This window comes from Vidua chalybeata, chromosome 20 (assembly GCF_026979565.1).
Source record: "Vidua chalybeata isolate OUT-0048 chromosome 20, bVidCha1 merged haplotype, whole genome shotgun sequence".
NCBI lineage: Eukaryota > Metazoa > Chordata > Aves > Passeriformes > Viduidae > Vidua > Vidua chalybeata.
The window spans coordinates 384,970-404,410 of record NC_071549.1 but is presented as its reverse complement, the minus strand read 5'-3'; the positions used below and the strand labels follow the sequence as shown (position 1 = coordinate 404,410).

The following is a 19,441-nucleotide window of genomic DNA, read 5'->3' as shown; positions in this document are numbered from 1 at the left end:
AGGAGGAAATTCTTCCCTGTGAGGGTGGGGAGGCCCTGGCAGTGCCCAAGGCCAGGCTGGACAGGGCTTGGAGCAGCCTGGGACAGTGGGAGGTGTCCCTGCCATGGCAGGGGCAGAACGGGATGAACTTTAAGGTCCTTTCCAACACAAACCATGCCATGATTCCATGATATGCAGGAGGGAAAAAGACTGTACTTCAGTGGACCAAGGTAGTAGAAGTAATTTAATCCTTTGAACATTAGTGACGCTGATAACAAAAGACAATGCTGCATTTTCTTGCCATCAATCAGCCTTTTAAACCTCCCAGGATTAGGAAGCCAATTCTTCCTACTGTTCAAATATTTTCACAGCTCTTATTAAAACAAAATAAATAAAATAAAAGCATGTATGATAAAGGAAACTTCTACCAAAAAGATGTTATTTTAAATCTGGAGGGGGGGGGGAAAGAGAAAAAGAAAGATGTGTGAAGGTCAGGTTTTCAGAAACTGAAAATGCAGAGTCAATATTTCTCCCCTAAAGAGAAGTTTGAATCCAAAGCAGGTGGCCCCCAGCACCAGAGGGACTCTGATCACCCTACCAGGTGCTCCACCTTATCTATCCAGCTTTCCTTGCAAAACGTGCAGAGGCAGAAATCCAGGTACCTGCTGGGTGACTTTGCTACATTTTTTTTTTGTGTTTGTGACAAGTATCCTTGCCATTAGCAACTCTTAAGGAAACTTCCCTGTCTGACTATCCAGGAGCCACCCTGGCAGTCCCAGTGGCACCACCAGAGCTGGGACCGAGGCCCCTTCCCAGCAGGGGGAATAGGGACCTGTGCACAGCCAGGTGAGGGACAGTCAGAGCCGATGACTCCAGACTTTTCTATGCTTGGACCATGGGGGTATAAAGCCCAGGGCTTCCTTTGGTTGGATCTCTGCTCAGAGGCACCAACTCAAGCTGTTATTCTGTTGTTACACCAAGATTAAATTATCTTGAGCATCCAGACATTTGTGACTCTGCTGTGGGAAACCTGGGGTTGAGCTGGTGAGGAAACTTGGTCTCACTGGGGGAATGTGAGGGATGTGGGGAGTCAGGTGGGGTCACTGGTGCCACTGCTGGGAAGGGACCTCAGTCCCAGCTCAGGTGCTGCCAGTGAGACTACCAAGCTGGAGGCAAGGAATTGCCAGGTCAGGCAAGGAATCTTCCTTTACATCTCACTGGCAGGCTGGTGACCCCCACTGCCCTTGGACAGGAACACCACCCACCCTCGAGGACATGCGTCCTTGTGGGCAGGTAGCCCCATGCTGCTCCCGTGGCTCCAGTCCTCTGCTAGGCAAAGGCTGCATTCACATTATGTGTCATGTCCATTACTGGGGCCTAAGTGCAGTTCCCAAGGCTTTCACATGTCAGGCAAGCAGTCCCATGTCACCTCCAGCTGGGATTTGTGGTGTTCCAGTGCAATCTTTGGAGCCTCCAGAAAATCCAGGGCATCCTGCTCACCAAGGCCAATGTACATTCAGCAGTTTACAAGACATCCAGGCAACCAGGGCAATAATTACCCATTACTTATCTGACCAAGCAGCAGATCTCCTCTATCTTGAGAAGATGCAGATTTCTCTCAGGCTCTTGGTATTGCTAGCATTACTTCTTGGTCCTGTTTAGGCTGCAGATCTTCACCCCTAAATCCCAGTATAAACCCAGAGCTGTGTAAATCACTGATGGTGTTTGCTAAAAAGTAGCTGTAGGAACAAGGGTTCATTAAATTCAACACAAATGAAAGAAAGAGCTTATTATTGCACTCCTATTTCCCATCCTAACAGCAAAAGGCAACATCCTCCCCTTCCTCATTTCACACCTCTGATATTCCTGAGCGCTCCTTCAGCTTTGTTTTCATAGAAATCATAGAAATCATAGAATCACAGAACCCCTGACTGGTTTGGGTTGAAAGGAACCTTAAAGGTCATCTCATTCCACCCCATGTGCAGGTACACTTTCTACTAGACCAGATTGCTCCAAGCCCCATTTAACCTGGCCTTAGGTGACAGAGACACATTTAATTCCCAGGTTTGAACCATGAGGCCTCAAGTTTAATCATGATTAAGGACTTAATTTGGGTACAACTTCAAACATACAAAGTGTCCTCTTCACCTGCCAATGGTGTATTCTTCCTATATTTCAAAGTGTGGATTTATTTACAAACTGAGAGCCAATAGCCTGTACAAGCCAATGTGTCCTTGTCGGGGCCCAAGTTTACATCTGCTCAAATAGATGAAGGGCAGAGCTCATAAAGGGATGGAGTGAGCAGGATGAAACAGATAAAAGTGAGAAGTAATAGGTTACAGCACAGAAATTGTAGGGCAACTAGAGGAGGAAAGCTTCCCAGCAGCACAGGGGTGACGTTTAATAAAACCAGATTGTCCAGCTTTAAAGATAGAAAGGCTGCAACACTAAAAGACAACTTTAATCCTCTATGGATAAGTGACAACAACAACCAGGGATGTTCAAGAGGAGGCACCACAGAATCACAGAGGTGTTCAGGGGTGTCTCCAGCTGTGAGATGCCCAGGAGTGACATTATCACCTCTTCTGGAAGCTCTCCTTTAAAGACTCAACACCCAAGGCTATGAAGCCTCCCTGGTGCACCTCCCCACCTGCCATGGAGATACTTCATAGCCATGGGAGGTGCTCCAGGTGAGCCCAAGGGTCTGGGGAGACACTAGTGAGGACAGGCTGCTTGGTGGCTCCTTCCAGACCTCCTTCAAGCAGGAGGCACAGTGCCCAGTGCTGGAAAGCCATGAAGAGGCATCTGTGACTTTCCAGCAGAGTGGTAGGATCCACCACACACACCAGGACAAACTACTGCACATCCATCTACAGAAAATGCTCCTCTTGCAAGGCCTAAATGGGACTCCAGTCCTGAGCAGCAGCTAGAACACTTTTCCATAAGAACAACAATCCTTCCCCAGGGGCTGAAGCTTTATTTCCCTTCCCATGGACCAAACTCCCTGAACAAAGCCTTCAGCTCCCGCTCAGGAACCAAACTTCTTCCTGCCCGGTTCTTTAGTAAACCTTTCTTCCATCCCTTCCACTTCTCTTCCAGACTGTGATGCCATGCTTAGGCGGGAAAGTGGGAGATGGCTTCTCTGGAGATAGGGCTGGCAGGAGTAAAGACAGAAGGCAAGAGGGTGGTTTCTCCATTTTCCATGTATCTTCCTGCTCTGGAATCAGTTCCCATCTTATCTGGAAATATGGGACACAGCAGGAGCAGTTGTCAGGCCCCTGGAAAGCCTCTAGGAGAACACAAGGCTTCAAACACTCCAGAGATTTATTTAAGCAAAGAGAGTGGAAGAACCGTTAGATCCCACTGCAGTTTTCATTGTGCCCCACAGCTGGGAGATATGGGAGTCATCCACAGCCATGGACGATTTTTCCTTGACTGCAGCTTAATTCTTAAGAGGCTGAATATGTGAATACAAGTAAAAAAAGGAACACAGATTTTGTGGCTTGATTCAATGCTTAACCCTGTGAAGGAATGTCTGTATGGACAGAGCTTGCAGGGGTTCCCTGGTCATGGGAGGGAACAGTGAATCAAGGAATCACAAAATCACTTAGGTTGGAAAAGCCCTTTAAGACAATTGAATCCAACCATTCCTCCAGCATTGCCAAGACCACCACTAACCCATGTCCCCAAGAGACACATGTTTTTTGAGCAATTCCAGGGATGGTGGTTCCACCACTGCCCTGAGCAACTTGCTCTACTGCCTGACCACCCTTTCAGTGAAGGAATTTTTCCTAACATCCAACCTAAACCTCCCCTGGCACAACTTGAGGCCATTCCCTCTCCTCAGGAATGGTGAGAGCTATGTGCTGGGTCCAGCAAAATCGATGCTCAGGCAGGGCTGTCACTGTTTCCTGAAATTTGGAAGATTAAAGGGTGAAAATGAGAGTCTGAACGTTTCCTTGATTTAGAAGCTCTGCCTCATGACACACCCTGTAGTTTTCTCTATTGCATAATACTGCAAATTGCCATTTGTTACAAGAGCTGTCAGCTCTCTGTTGAACTCAGACTTTTCTGTAAACACATCCTGTTCTTTTAACTAGGCAAGATTGTTTTGTCTGTAAATATGACAAGAATTGTAGATGAAAATAGCTGTTCACTGCCAACGACACAAGATTAGATAAGGGAAAAAGTCAACATGATGAAAGATTCAGAAGAATACTGGGGCAATTCCAACCAGTGCAATGGAAGTTTGAGTCCAGCCAGGTTGCAAAAGCAGTTGGCCAATATGGTGTCCTCCAGTCTCCTCCAGATGCTTCTGTTGGAGCTCTCCAGACCACACTTTTCAACCTCATTAACCCCCTCAGACCTCATCTTTTCAGGTCTAGTCCCAGTCAACCTCCTCTGATAGGGTGCCACTGCTCTCCAAGTCCCTCTGCTCCAAGTCACTCTGGTTACCTCCAGGTCCTGCCACTGTGGTCTGGACCCTCCCATCCTTTTGATATCATGGTGGACCACTCCAGACCCCATTTTGGGGTCTGGTAATGTGCAAGTCCCTGCTGATAAATCCCCATGGGAGGGGCATGGAGTGTCAGTGACATAGGGAAGCTCTTGTACAGCTCTTGGACACAAGTCCAGGAACCCAGTGAGGGCTTTGGCTGTCTCGGGATGAGTCCCCAAAGCCAGCTCCCACCTGAACCAAAGACAGTGCTTCTAGGACTGCCCTCCAAATTGGATTTATGCTCCAAAGGAGACTCTGACTAGCAGACCTTGCTCAGCAAGGTTTTCCTCTTGACAGCCACTTCTTCCTCCTTTCTCCAAATCACCTGTTCCAAAAAGCCCAAATGCAGGCAGAAACCTGGTGAGAACCACACAAGCCTGGAACATCTCCCAGCTGTATGACAGAACCTGCGAGGTTCATGGCTCAGGATGCCTCCAAGAGTCATATCTGGACATGCTGTGACAGAGGCAAAAATAGGGATATTGTGTGCGGTAGTCTGTTGTTTTGCAGTTTGTTGTTCTGTAGTAGGCTTTAAATATTCCTTGCTATAAGTTTGTAATGGTTCATTCCATGTACCCCATTTGGCTTCCCTATTGGTTCAGTTGTTTACCCCAAGATTTTCCCGCCAAGTGTCTGTCAGTCTCCTTGTACCTCTTTTGTTCCCTTCTGGAATGTTCCCTGTCCTTCATCCCTTCCTCGAAGCAAGATTGGGGTGCAGGGTTTGCTCCTTCTCCTTGCTGGCTTCTATTGGATAGCCCTTACCCTGCACTCCTCCCCTAATGCCTTCCTATTGGTAAAAGGCGGTGTCCTTCCCTTATTCCCACCTGTCCATAAAAGCAGCTTTTTGCTCCCAGTTATTCTCACTTGTCCCTGAATCCTCTGGGGAAATAAACCTTCCTTGGAACTCAAACAAGTGACCCCTCTCTATTCCTTTGCCTTGGTTTCTCGTACAGTGCTGCTGCTGTGTCACCCACGCCACAGCCGTGTGCGGCAGGGAGCTGCGAGCCCTGCGCGCACCGCCAGCCGGGGTAGCTCAGCAGAGATCTGAGTGCGGCCCCTCTTGTGACTGCACACCGGCTCGGGGAGCGAGCTGGATGGGGAACATCTTCCCTGTGACCACAGCGTGCAGATACAGTTGTGGGAAGAGGGGATGGAAAAGGCTGGGATATTTCCAGGCTAGAAAAGGAGACTGGGGATAGTTGTCCTGGGACAAGTTTCCTGTTGGATACAAGGAGACAAGACAGGACAAGACCTCCCACCATGTCCATCCCCCATTCATCTCCACTGATGTTGTGGCCAGTGCCCAGCTCCCATTCCCAACACTGCTGGGGTGCTCTGTGCAGGGTGGCAGTACGAACAGCAGTCCCTGAGCTGAATGTGAAGCAGGGATGGCAGCAGCCATGTCCAGGATGGGACCAGGTCCTGCTGTACCTCTGGGCAGGGTTGCAGCCAGGGGCTCCTGCAGACAAAGCCTGGGCAAGCTGCTGTGATGGCCAGGTGGTGAAGGCATTGGAAATGAAATCCTATGGGGTTTCCCTATGCGGGTTGAAGTTCTGCTCACAGCAGGAGTTTTACTGTCAGTCCCTGTCCCCCTGGCCCTGGGAGGGACACACAGACACAGGGCAGTCACACTTCCTCGAGGGGACCCTGTGTTTCCATTCTGGCTTTGGCCCTGATTTCCAGGGACTCTTTATCTTCAGGAGGTGGTCAGGAGGGTGTTCAGAGGAGCAGCCCTGCACCTCTTCTTACTACAGGAAGAAATCCTGCAATAGCATGTCCCCTCCCCATACAGCCTTGTCACCCTGTTCCCTACAGCTGTGTGATACTGTTCCCTGTGGATGCGTCACCCTGCTTTCTACCTCCTGTCACCCTGCTCCCCACAGAGGTGTCACCCTGCTTCTATAAATGTGTCACCCTGCCTTCTGCAATCCTTCACCCAGTTCTCTGCACCTGTGTCACCCTGTTCCCAAAAGCTCATCACCCAGCTCCCTGCAGCCGTGTCACCCTGCTCCCTACAGCTGTCACTCTGCAGTGGTAGTCTGAACTTTATTTAAACTGGTAGAGCCCTGTGATTTATTGTGTCACTGATAGCCAGAGACTAATGCCTCAAACGTTTTAAAGAGATAAGGGCAAAGGCTGATAAGAAGCAGATCCTGTGGAGGCAGGGTAATGTTTTTTACCATCCCAATTCCCTCCCTTCCAACGACTCCCGACTGGAACAACAAAGCATTTAGGAGAAATGGGGCCAAACGGTGGCCATGGCATTAGAAGGGGACACAAACCATCACAGTCCCCAGTATTTCATCAGACAGTGTTAAAACCCCTCCCCGGGGCAGGTATCGGGGCATTGGCTTGTGAGCCCCAGCCCCCTGCATCCCTGTCACACCCTGCTCACCCCCACCACAGGAGTATTGCCCCACTGGCAGCTGCTGCCTGATGGCAGTGGGAGGACAGGAGGCTGTTGCCACCCCCCAAAATTCGTCCCACTCTGACCCAGCCCCACACACTGGGAGCTTCTGAACCCTGAACTGAGCCCCAGGAGCTGCCCCAGGACAGCAGAGCCACCCAGGAAAAGTCTGGGACCTGTGGTGGCTGCAGGAACCCCTTCCCTGGCTGGGAATTGAACCCAGGCTGCTGCAGTGAGAGTGTCAAAACCTGACCACTAGACCATCAGGAATGAATAGTGACCACCAGGGAGGAGTGGTGACCACCAGTGTAGAGTGGCCAACACCTGAATGACCTGCTGCTGGCATCAACCAAGCGCTGAAGGGACAGGGACACTTGCTCCCCACAGTTCAAGGAGAGGACCAGAGGGGATGGATGCCACAGCCTTTCTGGGGGACTTGTCAGGGATGCCTGTGGCACTGGGAAGACCTCTGTGCAAGGGCACCCCACCTCTGTAAGCCAGGGAAGCTGGAGATGGTCATGCCATGACTCTGACCACCACTGAAGGCAGGTTTGGGGAAGGCAGTGATAGCAAATGGTTGAGGAAAAGGTGTAGCATCCTCTGGAGGTTCACCAGGGAGGTTTTCCTGTTGCTGCTGGATCATGGCTCCCTTGGGGCTGCTGTGCACTGCCAGGCTCGTGTGACATACACCACACTGGGCACAGTAGTATGGACACAACAGAGTCACCTGGAGAGAACAATAAAAGTGCAGGTACGGGTTGGGTGTCAGCAGAGCCTTTCCTGGGTAAGGGAAACTGATCTGAGCCCTGGTGCTGGGCAGAGAGTGTGTCTGGAGCCCCATTCCTGATAGTTTTACAGTAACCTGGTCATCTTGTTTGCCTGTGAGAAAACAGCTGGTTGGGGCCAGCTTTTGGAACCTAATCTGGAGCTGTGAAGGGCAGGTAACCAGTAGGTGATTCTCTTTTACAGAGAGTCCTTAGGGGGAGTAGAGACTTCTGTCTTCCTTTGCCCTACAGAAGGGGAACAAAAAGTGGCTTCCTGATGAAAAGGGAGATGGACAGGGGCTGGAAATGGTCCCTCCACTCCCCAAGGATTTGCTACCAGCATGGGCAGCAAGACAGGGCATTGCAGAGCCGCAGACCCCCGCCCAGGACAAAAAGCACAAGGGAGAGAGCCCAGGGCTCAAGGGGACAGCACAAGTATCACCTGTGCCTGCAGCCCCCAGCACAGCAGGGCTCTGATTCAAGGGGAAGGAGTACTGACACAGAGGATGGAGCTCCTCGGTTGTGTGCAGGGAGGAGACCCCAAGAGGGGAGCACGGGGGTGTGTCCAGGGCTTCTCAGCAGATGGATGACTCGTGGCTGAGGTGGAGGTGAGTGGAAGAACTCCAGAAACGCTTCCCGTGGAGGACAGCAGAGGGCCCGGTGCTCCTTGATGCTCACGTGTGGTTGGGAGGGGAAGTAAATGGACAGAGAGAAAACCTGCCCTGTTTTCAGGGATCGACACGCACAGATTGCAGAAACCTCCCTGTGCTTTGCCTTGTCCCATGCAGCTCCAAAAAATGATCAGTGCAGCTTCCGTCTCCATCTGAGGCCAAATCCCACCGTGGTTCCCCCCGCAGCCCTTCCATGACCTGTCAGGGGTCCCAGTGGGACTTTGGGCATCCCACCCCCCGGGTCCCTGTGGTGCCACGATCTCCTCCCAGGTTCCTCTGCAGTGCCTGGTGGATCCCAGCTGCCACCTTTGCCAACACCTTTCCTTGGGGAGCTGCCCTGGAAGGAGAAGGAGAAGGCAAAGGAAGGCAGCTTTGGGGAATGTGGCCTGGAGAAATGATGGAGCTCAACGACAAATGACCTGGCATCTTCCCAAACCTCTCATATCTCTGTTGTAAGGGCCAGAGATGCAGAATGCACCTTCAAAAACCCTGCACAGGGCAAAGCCCCGGAGCGAGGGGCAAGGCTGGGCCGTGTGATGATCCTACAGGATTGTGCCAGTCCTTGGGCATGTCTGGGGCAGGGAAGGGGGAGGCTCTGCAAAGCTGAGGAGAAGTCACCCTGAGCTGTCAGAGCAATAATCAGATGTCATGGTTTTGGTTGCCTTTACCAGCTATGACAGAGAGTGAGCTCTGGCTGCCTTGTGGTTGGGGGAGCATCAGAATCTTTCTGTGGTTTCTGAGATCTTGATCTGGCCCTGTCACGTATTATGTCACAGGCAGAAACAGTTCCTTCATCCTGCAGCAGATCTGGGAACAGCAAACAGGTTCATTTGCATGTCCCAAGGCAGGACAGTCTCCATCTCTGCCACTCACCACAGGCAACTGGGAGGTGACACAGCATGGCAGCTGCTTTTTAGAGCCCTTTGTATGGCCATGTGGCAAGGCAGGTGGGGGACATAAAAATAGACTTTTTCTACAGGCACTGCTCCTTGGAAAGAGAAATCCCAGCCCCAGGATCAGCCCTGGGGCAGAGGGGATGAGGCTCAGCACAAAATGCAGTTGTTGTTGTGCTGAGAAGATGAGGGTGAGTCCCACTGCCTTTCTTTGCACCCTACATGGATCTGGGGCATAAGCAATGCTCACATCAATTAGCCAGACCAACAGACTAATCACAATTCTGGAATACAATATGGCAGTAGCAATAAATAATCCATCTCCCCATCTCTGACAGGGAGTGTCCCTTGGCAAATTCCAGCTGAGATTTTGTCCTTTGCAAAGCCTAAATACCTGCAGCACATTGCTGTGCTGCCCCAAAATGCCACCACCATGTATCTGTGACAACCCCATGATGTCAGGCAGTTGGTTCAGCTCCAGCTCCTGCTCATGAAGGGTCCTCAGGGTCCTCAGGACAGCACCTGGATGCCTCCTGGGAAGATGATTTGGAAAAACCATGGGCTCCAGCCCATCCCAGCAAGGTGCCTGACACAGCCCTGGAGACCCTCCTGCAGCCCTTGTCCCCACCCATGGGGACATGGTGGTGGAGGGTACCCTGGGAAGGTTCTGAGTGCCCCCAGAGACCCATGAGGCCAGTGAGGGAGAAGGAGAGTGGCAGCAGAGCAGCCCTTCTCTGCAGCCCTGTCGCAGCACTAGGGCCAAGGGTCAGTGAGGAAATCTGGGAAACATGAGCTCGTGGCACCTTGTGAGCAGCAGCTGGGCTGGAAAACACCCAGAGGAACCTCAGGCTGGGAGTTGGCAAAATGGGGGCCTGTCGCAAAGAAGAGAGGTGGGAAAAAGGGAAACTCTCCCTGGCACATGCTGGGGAACCCATTGTGTCATGGCAAGGGCAGTGCCAGGGGCGTTGGCGCAGTCCATGCTGTGACCCACTGTGACTGTAGGTGGGCACCAGGGACTGGAGTCTCTTGGTCCCTCTCAGCTCCCTGGGATGGGGAAGCTCCTGTTCTGCCCTCTGCGTCCCACCTTGAACCAAGCCCACTGGCACTTGGAGAAGATGCTCTTTGGAGAGTTAGCCCATCCAGGCAGAATTCCCAGTCAAGCCCAGCCCCTACTGGGATTGTTGGGAGGGGTTTGGAGGGCACAAACCCACACTGGAAGCAGAGCACTGAGGATTTTGTGCTTGATGGTGCCAAGGCTGCCAGCTTGGATCTACAGCCAGTCTCCAGACTGAGTGTTCCTGCTGCCCGTGTTGCCCTCACTGACCCCCTGTATCCACCGTGGACATTTCCCAGACCCACCACTGGAGAAGGGATCCCTTGGTGGGACCTGCACCTTCCATTTGAGGTTCTAAGCACCCCTGACCCCCAGACCTGGTTCACTGAAGACGAGACTGAGCTGGGTCCTCCTGGTGATTTGATGGGGATGCTGAGGTGACTTTGATAAACATAGGTGTTTTGGATTATACAAATGTGAACCTGCTGCTCAAGGGTGGTTTTATATCCTGTTGTGGTCACTGAAGGCTGATTTGCTCACACTTACCTCCCTTCACACAAAGGCTATTCTGCTACTTCCTCAAGCAGCTGGGGCTTTTTTTGTTTGGTTGGTTTTTGGTTTTTTGGTAGGGTTTTTTTGGTTTTTTGGGTTTTTTTGTTGTTTTTGTGTTTTTTTTTTTTTTTGTTGTTGTTTTTGTTTTTTTTTGTTTTTTTTGTTTTGTTTTTGTTTTGGTTTTGTTTTTTTCAGCATTTCTGAGGCAAAGATGCCACGAAATCAGCTCTATTATGTTTTGGAAATTCCACATTTGCCTTCAAATCTGACTGACTGGCAACTGTCCCTATAAAAAGCAAGGACTGAGCCAGCACCTCACAAAAGGCACAGGAGGAACCTGCTCTGATCCTGCCTCTGCTTATCCCTGTCCAGGATGAACATCTCCACACTCTGCCTCTCCATCATCCTGGTTGCTGACCTCTTTTCTCAGGCCCTTCCTGCTCCATGTGAGTACAGCATCCCTCTGCTCTCCTGGGGTGGGCTTTTGCTCTGACTGCCTGTAATTTGGAGCAGAACTCACAAAAGTCAGCTGCAAATGTTGGAAACCTGTTTGAATAACTTCTCCTGATTTATTTGGACTGGTCTTCCTTTCTAATATCCTTTTATCTTAGGGATGAATTTCACCGGTATCAAAGTGTTCAGGTTTTCTCTCCCCTCATTTTCTTGCTGGCCCTTAGGAGTGGACACATGGTAACAATAGGGATTTTTACCCTGGGATGTTAGTGTAAAGCATTTAACAAACAATCCTAGCAATATTTTTTATCAAGTTTCTGTGTTCACAGCAATTTCTTGCTGATTTTTCGGGAAAACAGGAGGAGAAGGGGTGGTTCAGCTGATTAAGGAGGTGGCTGCCTGTGCTCTCAGTCAGGAATGTACAATTTATTGAGTAATGGTCTCAGGCTGGATTTCCTGATCTCTTCCAGTGGGGTCTGACATGGCTTTATGCTGCTTCAGCTACATCTCATGAAAGCTGCCTCAGAATCATGTGCAGGAGTATTTCTACACCAGCAGCAAGTGCCCCCAGCCAGCAGTTGTGTAAGTATCAGCTTTGGGCCCTGAGGGGAGGCTCTGCCAGCCTTTGGGCTCCTGGCTTCACATCTAACAGGGCCAGGAGCAGGATGCTGTGAGGCATCATTCCTGGGGGAAGGGAGCAGCCACCCAGGTTCCATGTGCAGTGTTTAAGCCCTCACCCTCCTCAGCTGAGAAATAAGTGGTCCCTTGGTCTCCTTGGACTGTCCTGTTGTTGGGAATAAGGCATGGGAAGGAGGTCAGGAGCCAGCAGGACCTTCCAGAGCTTGATGAACTCAATCCACACAACATTCCACACTGCACCCAGGCTCACCTCTGCACAGGACAGGGAGACGAATATCTGATCTCCCCCTGGGTTTTAGCATGCTCTGCAGCTCCAGGATACTTGAGGGTTTGTGGGCAATGACCCAATGACATGACCCCAGTCCCTCATGCCCCTTTTCCTCCCTGGGACTGTAACCCCTGAACTCATGACCTGCCAGGTTTGTGACCAGGAAGAAGCGGGAGGTCTGTGCTAACCCTGATGCCAGGTGGGTGAAGGAATACGTGAACAGCCTGGAGCTGCAGTGAGCACTGGAATCTGAGAAGTCCTGCCAGACCACCTGTGAGAGCTTGGCACAGACCTAAAAATGCTACTGCCAAGCACCAGGACCTGCTGAGCCACCTTGGGACCCTGGAAACTTGTTTTGCCTCGCAAAGGTGTCATTTATCCACAATAATTCAGCTACACTTAGGGCAGCTGTGATGCTGAAGAGCTCCTGGCCTTGAAGACCCATCTTGGGGTGCCCCACTATGTGATGTGGCTAAACTGAGCCCCACCTTGTGCCTCCACTGCTAGAATGGGAGGAGGATTTCATCCCAGAGCTATTTGTGGGTTTGAATTAGGTCTGAGTGCTGTCTTATAAGCCCAGGATGAGTTTCCCCACTGAATTTTGTAACGGTGCTGTGAGTAAGATCTGTCCCTAGAGAAGAAAGTGGTACCCTGGTTACTTACAGGATGCTTGTTGTGTTCAGTGTTCAGCCTTATTCTCAAGCTGCTGTTTTGTGTTGGTGACAAGGAATAAAGCTGTTTTCTCTCTGTGTCATCTCTGCTTGTTCCCTTCCTGTTTGGAAAATGGGGACCCCACTACAACTATTTTTGGAGATGTAGGGGAAAAACCCAACTTCTCAGCTGGAAGTGCCCCAGCCTTCTTACGTCTAAAAGCCTTCCCTTCTGCTTGGCCTCCCTGATCCCAGCACCACAGCAGCAGCAGCCCCAGCACCTCCCAGTCCCTGTGCTGATGTGGAGCCAGAACTTCTTCCCAGCCCTTTCCCCCCATCATATCATAGCCAAAGCTGGGAGCTAGTGGGGCTTTGCCACTGCAGATTTGGCAAAGGAATGCCTGGAAATCTCAGGGTGGGGATTCAGGGGTGTCCCTGTGGTGAGAGGAAAGGGGGATGGCCAGGCTCCCTGCAATGCAGGCACAGGCTCCTCTGGAATGCAGCCATGGCCAGGCTTAGCTCTTGGGATGCTCTGTTAACGTTTATTGCAAGACAAGCACCAATTCACTGTTGTTCTGCAGCTTCCTGGGGCAGGAAACACGACTTCTGTTTTAAAAAGCACAAAGTAAAACCAACAAAAGCACTTTATCAGCCTGTGGTTGACTGGTAACTTTGTGGGTAGAAAACGAGACTGCTGGTCCCATCTCCCTACTGGAGCTCTCCAGGGGATGGGAACAATTTGGGCTGTGTCCATCAGAGCTGGTTATTAGGGCCAGAAAAACCAGTATGAGATAAACTGCCTGTAAAACAGCCCCAAGCCCCGTTGGTGCCACCGTGGTCTGCAGATGCTCAGGTTGTTTCCTGACCTCCCCTTGCTCATCACCTCTGCCCAGGGCAGGGGTGGAGCCTCCATCCCTGGAGGCATTTAACAGATGTGTGGATGTGGCACTTAGGGACACAGGTTAGGCGTGGTCTTGGCAGTGCCAGGAGAATGGCTGGAGCCACCATCTTAGAGGTCTTTTCCAACCTTAATGATTCTGTGGTTCTGGGTCGGTGGACTCATCTGGAGCAGAGCAGGACTGGGAAAGAAAAGCAGAAACAAGGAGAGAAACAAGGCTCAAGCAGAGAGATCTTCAAGTTCCCATCAGGACTTGTGTAAATATACAAACCATGTTTGTGCTTAGCCTGATCCATCCAGCCCCCACTTTCCACAGGGTAGAACCAGTGATGGGATGTATAAATGGGTGGGTTTGGGAGAAAGGATCCTTGGATGAAGTGGCTAGTGCAAGTTGAAAAGACAGAAGTTGAAGAGGCTGAGGTGTGAGGCCAAGATCAAACCATCAGTTCTCCAGGAGTGGCAGTGAGAGGCCATGCCAGGATGCTCATTATGGGGTTGGGAGCAGTGACCAGCAGGGAGCCAATGTGGACACTGGGACTGAGGGTCTCCATGGCGCCACTCTCCTCCTAGGGCTTCTTCAAGTGAAGCTGGGAGAGAGGGAACAGCCACAGGGTTCATGCTCTCAAAAAGGCCAGAGAAAATCAGGCTATCCTGTGTTTTGCCCATGGAACCATGAAGGTCTTCCTGATGCCTTCTGCCACTGCAGGCAGGGAAGGAAACGTTCCCTAAACTGAAACCAGAAAGGCTTGAGAGGGAAATTCCCACAAGTGCCTGGGCACACAGCCAGGGACTGTCCTGAGGGGAGGCAGCTGCAGCACTGGATGATCCAGCCTGTCCAGCCTGTCCCTGCATCCTGGGCATGGGATAAACCCCAGTACTCCCCAGTTCCCCAAAAGATCCATCCTCCATCACTTCTCAGCTCAGAGTCCTGGAGCAGCCACAATTTGGGGCTCCTGTAGTTCCTCTGCAGTGCCAAACTTGGGTTTGGGATGTCCTCAGGGGTAGAAGAGACATCCAGCACCCCATTCCCGGGATCTTCACCTGCTCCTGTCCATCCACTGAGCACTCTGCTCCACAGTTTCACAGCACAGTGAGGTAGCCACACTCAGGATACACCCCCTGCAGATTTTCATCTCTCCATGGGACACAGAATGGTGCTGGGCTGCCCTTGGCTGCCCTTGGCTGGGATGCTGCTCCTTGGGTGTTCATGACCCTCTTGACTACAGCCAGCTTTCCTTCCCAGAAAACACAAGACTAGAGAGAAATCACAAGACAATGCAGAGGTGATTTCCCAACCTCAGAGTTGCCTAATCTGACCCATAGATGCAGAGGGAAAAAAAATAAACACTAAGAGAAAGCTTTTTTTTTTTGCTTTAGGATGAATAGAATGTGGGCAAGGCTAGACCAGCTCTGGACTATGCTGTGGGGGCACTTGAAGGGTGTCTGTGAGAAAGATGGGGACAAGACTTTTAGCAGGGCCTGCTGCTGTAGGTCAAAGGGGGATGGAATTACACTGAAGGAGGTCAGTTTAGAATGGGCATTGGGAAGAAATTCTTCCCTGTGAGGGTGGGGAGGCCCTGGCACAGGTTGCCCAAAGATGCTGTGGCTGCCTCGGCCTGGAAGTGTTCGAGGCCAGGTTGGACAGGGCTTGGACCATGTGGGTCCAGTAGAATGTGTCCCTGCCCACAGCAGGGGTGGAATGAGATGAGCTTTAAATTCCTCTACAACCCAAATCCTTTGGGGATTTCTTCACAGAGTGCAGATGCCAAGGAAATCTGTGCATGATCTCCATGGACAAGCTGTGCCCAGCATTGTGCTTTTACCCTTGGGACCTGCTCCTTCCCATTTGTGTTCCCATGAAAAGCTGCATCCTGAGAACAACTGCAGCAGGTTTTCTGCTGGTTGTTTTACCCCTACAGCAAGAGCTGGACCTTTCGCTTTCTACACTTGGGAAAGTGAGGAACAACCCCCATTGGGGTGGTCAAAATGAAAGATGGGGTCCCTGTCCCTCTCCAGCACTGCTGGTCTCAACATGACATTGCACACCCAAGGATCAGTTTGATGTAGGGTGCTTGCGCTGGGAGCAGCAAATGTGTGGCACGTGCCTGGGAGTGTGGAGAGCAGATTCATGAATGTAAAAGTCCCCCATGTGGGTACAAACACTTCTAATTTTGTAGAGGATATGGGGACTGGGGGTGTGTGCTGTGGGGGAATGAGGTTTTGGAGGATGTTCCTGAGTCTGCAGTATGGAAACTTTATGGGTTTGCCTCAAACCATTTTCCATCTTCATGTGTCCTACAGACGCTCAGATGGCTCAGAGGGATGTTGTGTGTGTGTGTGCTGGTGAACACCACACAGAGGCATGTAAAAGGGAAAAAGCTACAGTTTTCTCCAAATTCTTTATTCTCCAGAATCACGAGTTGACGTGTATAAACCAGGGTCTCTCGTCATCCAACACTGGGCCACCCTCCTAGAAATACCCTCCCCTATAAATAATATCATCATCCACAGAAAAAAAAAGGACTGACTGCCTCATATGATGATTTCTTAAATAACTTCAAATAATACAACAGCCAAGGTGCTCCCATGGGCCTGGGGCTGGGGCAGAGGGATGAGGCTGAAGCCTCGTCTGTGCAAGCCAAGGATGAGCAGCAGCCCTGAACGCAAGGTGCCCTTCCAGCAATCCCTTGGGGACACCTGCAGAAGCTCCTGTGGCTCCTGTTGTCCCAGGGTCCTGCTCCACGGCTGGGTCTCAGGATAACGTGACTTGTCCATGACACCAGCTACTCTTGCCACACTGCTTGGCTCAGTTCTGCTCCAAAATTTTCAAGTAGCTTCGGACCCAGTTGTTTGCAGGATTGGCACAGATCTGGCGGCCTTCCTTTGTGACAAATCTGTGGAACAGCGATGAGACGTGTTAGATCTGTGCTCACACCTGCTTCCCAGGAGAGCCTGGATCCCAGCTCGGAGCATTGCAAGAAGTTTTCCCCTGTGCTGATGATGAAAGCAGCAGCTGGTTGTGATGCTCCCCACTCCCATCCCTTCCCCCACACTGCTTCCTCCACTCCTGCAGGAGCATCCCTGGGAAGCCCCACACGAGATCCCCAGCAATCCCTGTGCAAGCCCTTTCTCCTCTGTATTCCCCTCTCCCTGCTCTGTTCCTACAGCCCCCCTTGCAGTGCAGAGCTGGTCACTCACTCACTCCCCCACAACGGCTGTCCCTGCCCTGTCCCATGCGCTGCCACTCACACGATGCCCGGCTGAGGACAGCTGCTGCTGGTGATGTAATGACGCTGGATGAGCTTCCATGGGAATTTGTGCTGCCTATAAGTGAAACAGCAGATTGGGATGTTGAGTCCAGCTAGAGGAGGCAAAGGAAGACAATGTGAGCACTGGGAGCTGTGCTGGCAGAGAAGGTAGTGAGAAAATAGAGAATAATTAAGGTTGAAATGGACATTGGGGATCATCTCCTCCAATGCCTTGAGCAGTATCAAGGTACTGTGATACTCTCACTCTGCCATTGCTCAGAGCTTCACTTCCCCAACTCCTCCAGCCCCAGAGCAGAGGTGGAAATCTCTCAGCTCTAACCAGGAATAAGTACTTTGAGCCCAGGTTGGATGGATGGATGGATGGATGGATGGATGGATGGATGGATGGATGGATGCATGGGTGTGTGGAGAATGGATGGATGGATGGATGGATGGATGGATGGATGGATGGACAGATGGATGGATGATTTTCTGATTCCAGGGTTCCTACATGCGGCTGATCTCTGGGCAGAGTGGAGAATGGCACAAATGCTGATAAATTCCAAGTTATCTTTCATGGGAGCTCAATGGAGAAATAATATGGAAGGTCCCTGTCCTCCCTTCACAAATGAAAAAGCAGGACTTACCTGGGCTAGAGAAAGCTTGGGAGAAAGCAGCAACAATGAGGAGAAGAGCCAATCCAGCTGCAGAGACCTTCATCTTTCTGTCAGACGAGGGCTGTCAGAGCAGGAGCAGAAGCTCTGGAAAATGCAGTTCAGTGTGCAACAGCTGGATTCAGCCCTCTTTTAAAAGGGAGTCCTGTAGGCAGCTGGGAGTAACAAATGGAAATTCCAAGATGATGATAAAGAATGACATGAAAGTGAAATAGCTGAAGGGAATTAGAGGAAACAGAAAAAAGTGAGGTAGGATGGAATATGGTCTCTCACACTGCCAAGTGACTCAGCACTCATTTTTGCTTTATTCAAATCAAAAGGAAACTAAAATATGCCAAGTGGCCTGGCCACAAAAAGGAGAATGGTCCCACTGGACTCCAGATGGGGGGTTTCCCTATGAGGCTGTGTAGGGAAAGACAATGTTTGCATAGGATTATGCAGCTCTGGAAAAAAACCCAACAGGCAGCACAGAAGTGTTCTCGGGCCGTTGTGTGCCGGATGTTTGCCAGAGACTGCTGAGCTGCTGCCCCGGAGCTCAGGGGTAGCTGCACTGAGGACTCTGGGCCACCCAAAACACTCAGCCTGCCCTCCCCACACCCTCAGGGCTGGCGAGGAGCTGAGGCTGGAATTCATCCAGCCCAGTCCCTGGAGAGGCTGCCCAGGACCATGTCCAGTTGGGCTGTGAGACTCCACAGCCTCTCTGGACAGCCTGTTTCAGAGTGCAATAAAGTTTTATCTGGTGTTTAAACAGAATTTCTTGTTGCCTGTTGTCCTGTTAGTGGCCACGACTGAGAGTTGGGCTGCATCTACTTTGCTCCACATACATTGGTAAGAATCCTCTGAGCCCTCTCCATCCTGGACTGTACCAGCATCTCCTCCCTGGAGAAACGCTCCTATGTCTTCATCATCTCTATGGCCCTTTGCTGGACTGTCTCAGTATGTCCATACATCTCTCATCCTGGGGAGCCCAGAACTGGACCCAGCACTTGAGGAACAGCCTCGCCAATGCTGAGTATAGGGGAAGGGTCCCCTCCTTCAGCCTGCTGTCAATGTTCCTCCTCATGCAGCCCAGGAGCCTGATGCAATTTTGGTGGCAAAGGCACATTTCTGCTCATGTCCAGTCCGGTGTCCACCAGGAGCCCCAGGTCCTTTTGTGCCAAACTGCTCTCCAGCTGGTCAGCACTGCCATATACTGGTGCCTGGGGATGTTCCTTCACAGGGTCAGGACTCTTCACTTCTTTTTGAGCTTCATGAGGCTGTTCAACCTGATGAGGTCTCCATGGATTTCACACAGGCCAAAAGTGATAAGACAAGGCAGCTTTAAACTAAAAAAAAAAGGGAGATTAAATATTAGCAAGAATTTTTTCTCTGTGAGGGTAGTGAGGCCCTGGAGCAGCTTTCCCAGAGAAGCTGTGGCTGCCCTCTCCCTGGCAGTGTCCAAGGCCAGGTTGGATGGGCTGGGAGCACCCTGGGACAGTGGAAGGTGTTCCTGCCCATGGCAGGGGGGACAGACCTGGGTGGGTTTTAAGGTCTCATTGATCCCAATACATTCCATGATTCGATGATGGCAGCATGTCCCTTTAATGTGACGAGCCATTCTCCCAACTTTGCGTCACCTGCCAGCTCGCTGAGGGTGACCTTTGTCCCATCAGCCAGGACATAAACATATTAAGAACTACCCAGTATCGATCCCTGGGATTCCCTGCTGCTGACTGGCCTCCATCTGGACTTTGTGCAATAGATCAGAACCCTCCAAGCACAGTGTCCAGCCCAGTCTCAGCCTCTCTCATTGC

At 51.1% G+C, this 19,441-nt stretch overlaps 2 protein-coding genes across 2 annotated transcripts; one reads left to right on the top strand and one right to left on the bottom strand.

Annotated features, from left to right (window-relative positions):
• Positions 1-11,191: 11,191 nt before the first annotated feature.
• LOC128798189 (C-C motif chemokine 5-like) lies at positions 11,192-12,417 on the top strand. Its single transcript, XM_053961478.1, is given in 3 exon segments — positions 11,192-11,264; positions 11,742-11,853; positions 12,330-12,417. Coding segments are annotated over 3 exon segments (273 nt in total).
• A 3,722-nt stretch (positions 12,418-16,139) lies between these two features.
• LOC128798162 (C-C motif chemokine 4 homolog) lies at positions 16,140-19,232 on the bottom strand. Its single transcript, XM_053961436.1, has 3 exons — positions 17,622-19,232; positions 16,976-17,087; positions 16,140-16,620 (listed from the first exon to the last, which is right to left on the bottom strand). The coding sequence occupies exons 1-3, from the start codon at positions 17,692-17,694 to the stop codon at positions 16,533-16,535; spliced, it is 273 nt and encodes a 90-aa protein (XP_053817411.1). The 5' UTR covers positions 17,695-19,232; the 3' UTR covers positions 16,140-16,532.
• Positions 19,233-19,441: the final 209 nt, after the last annotated feature.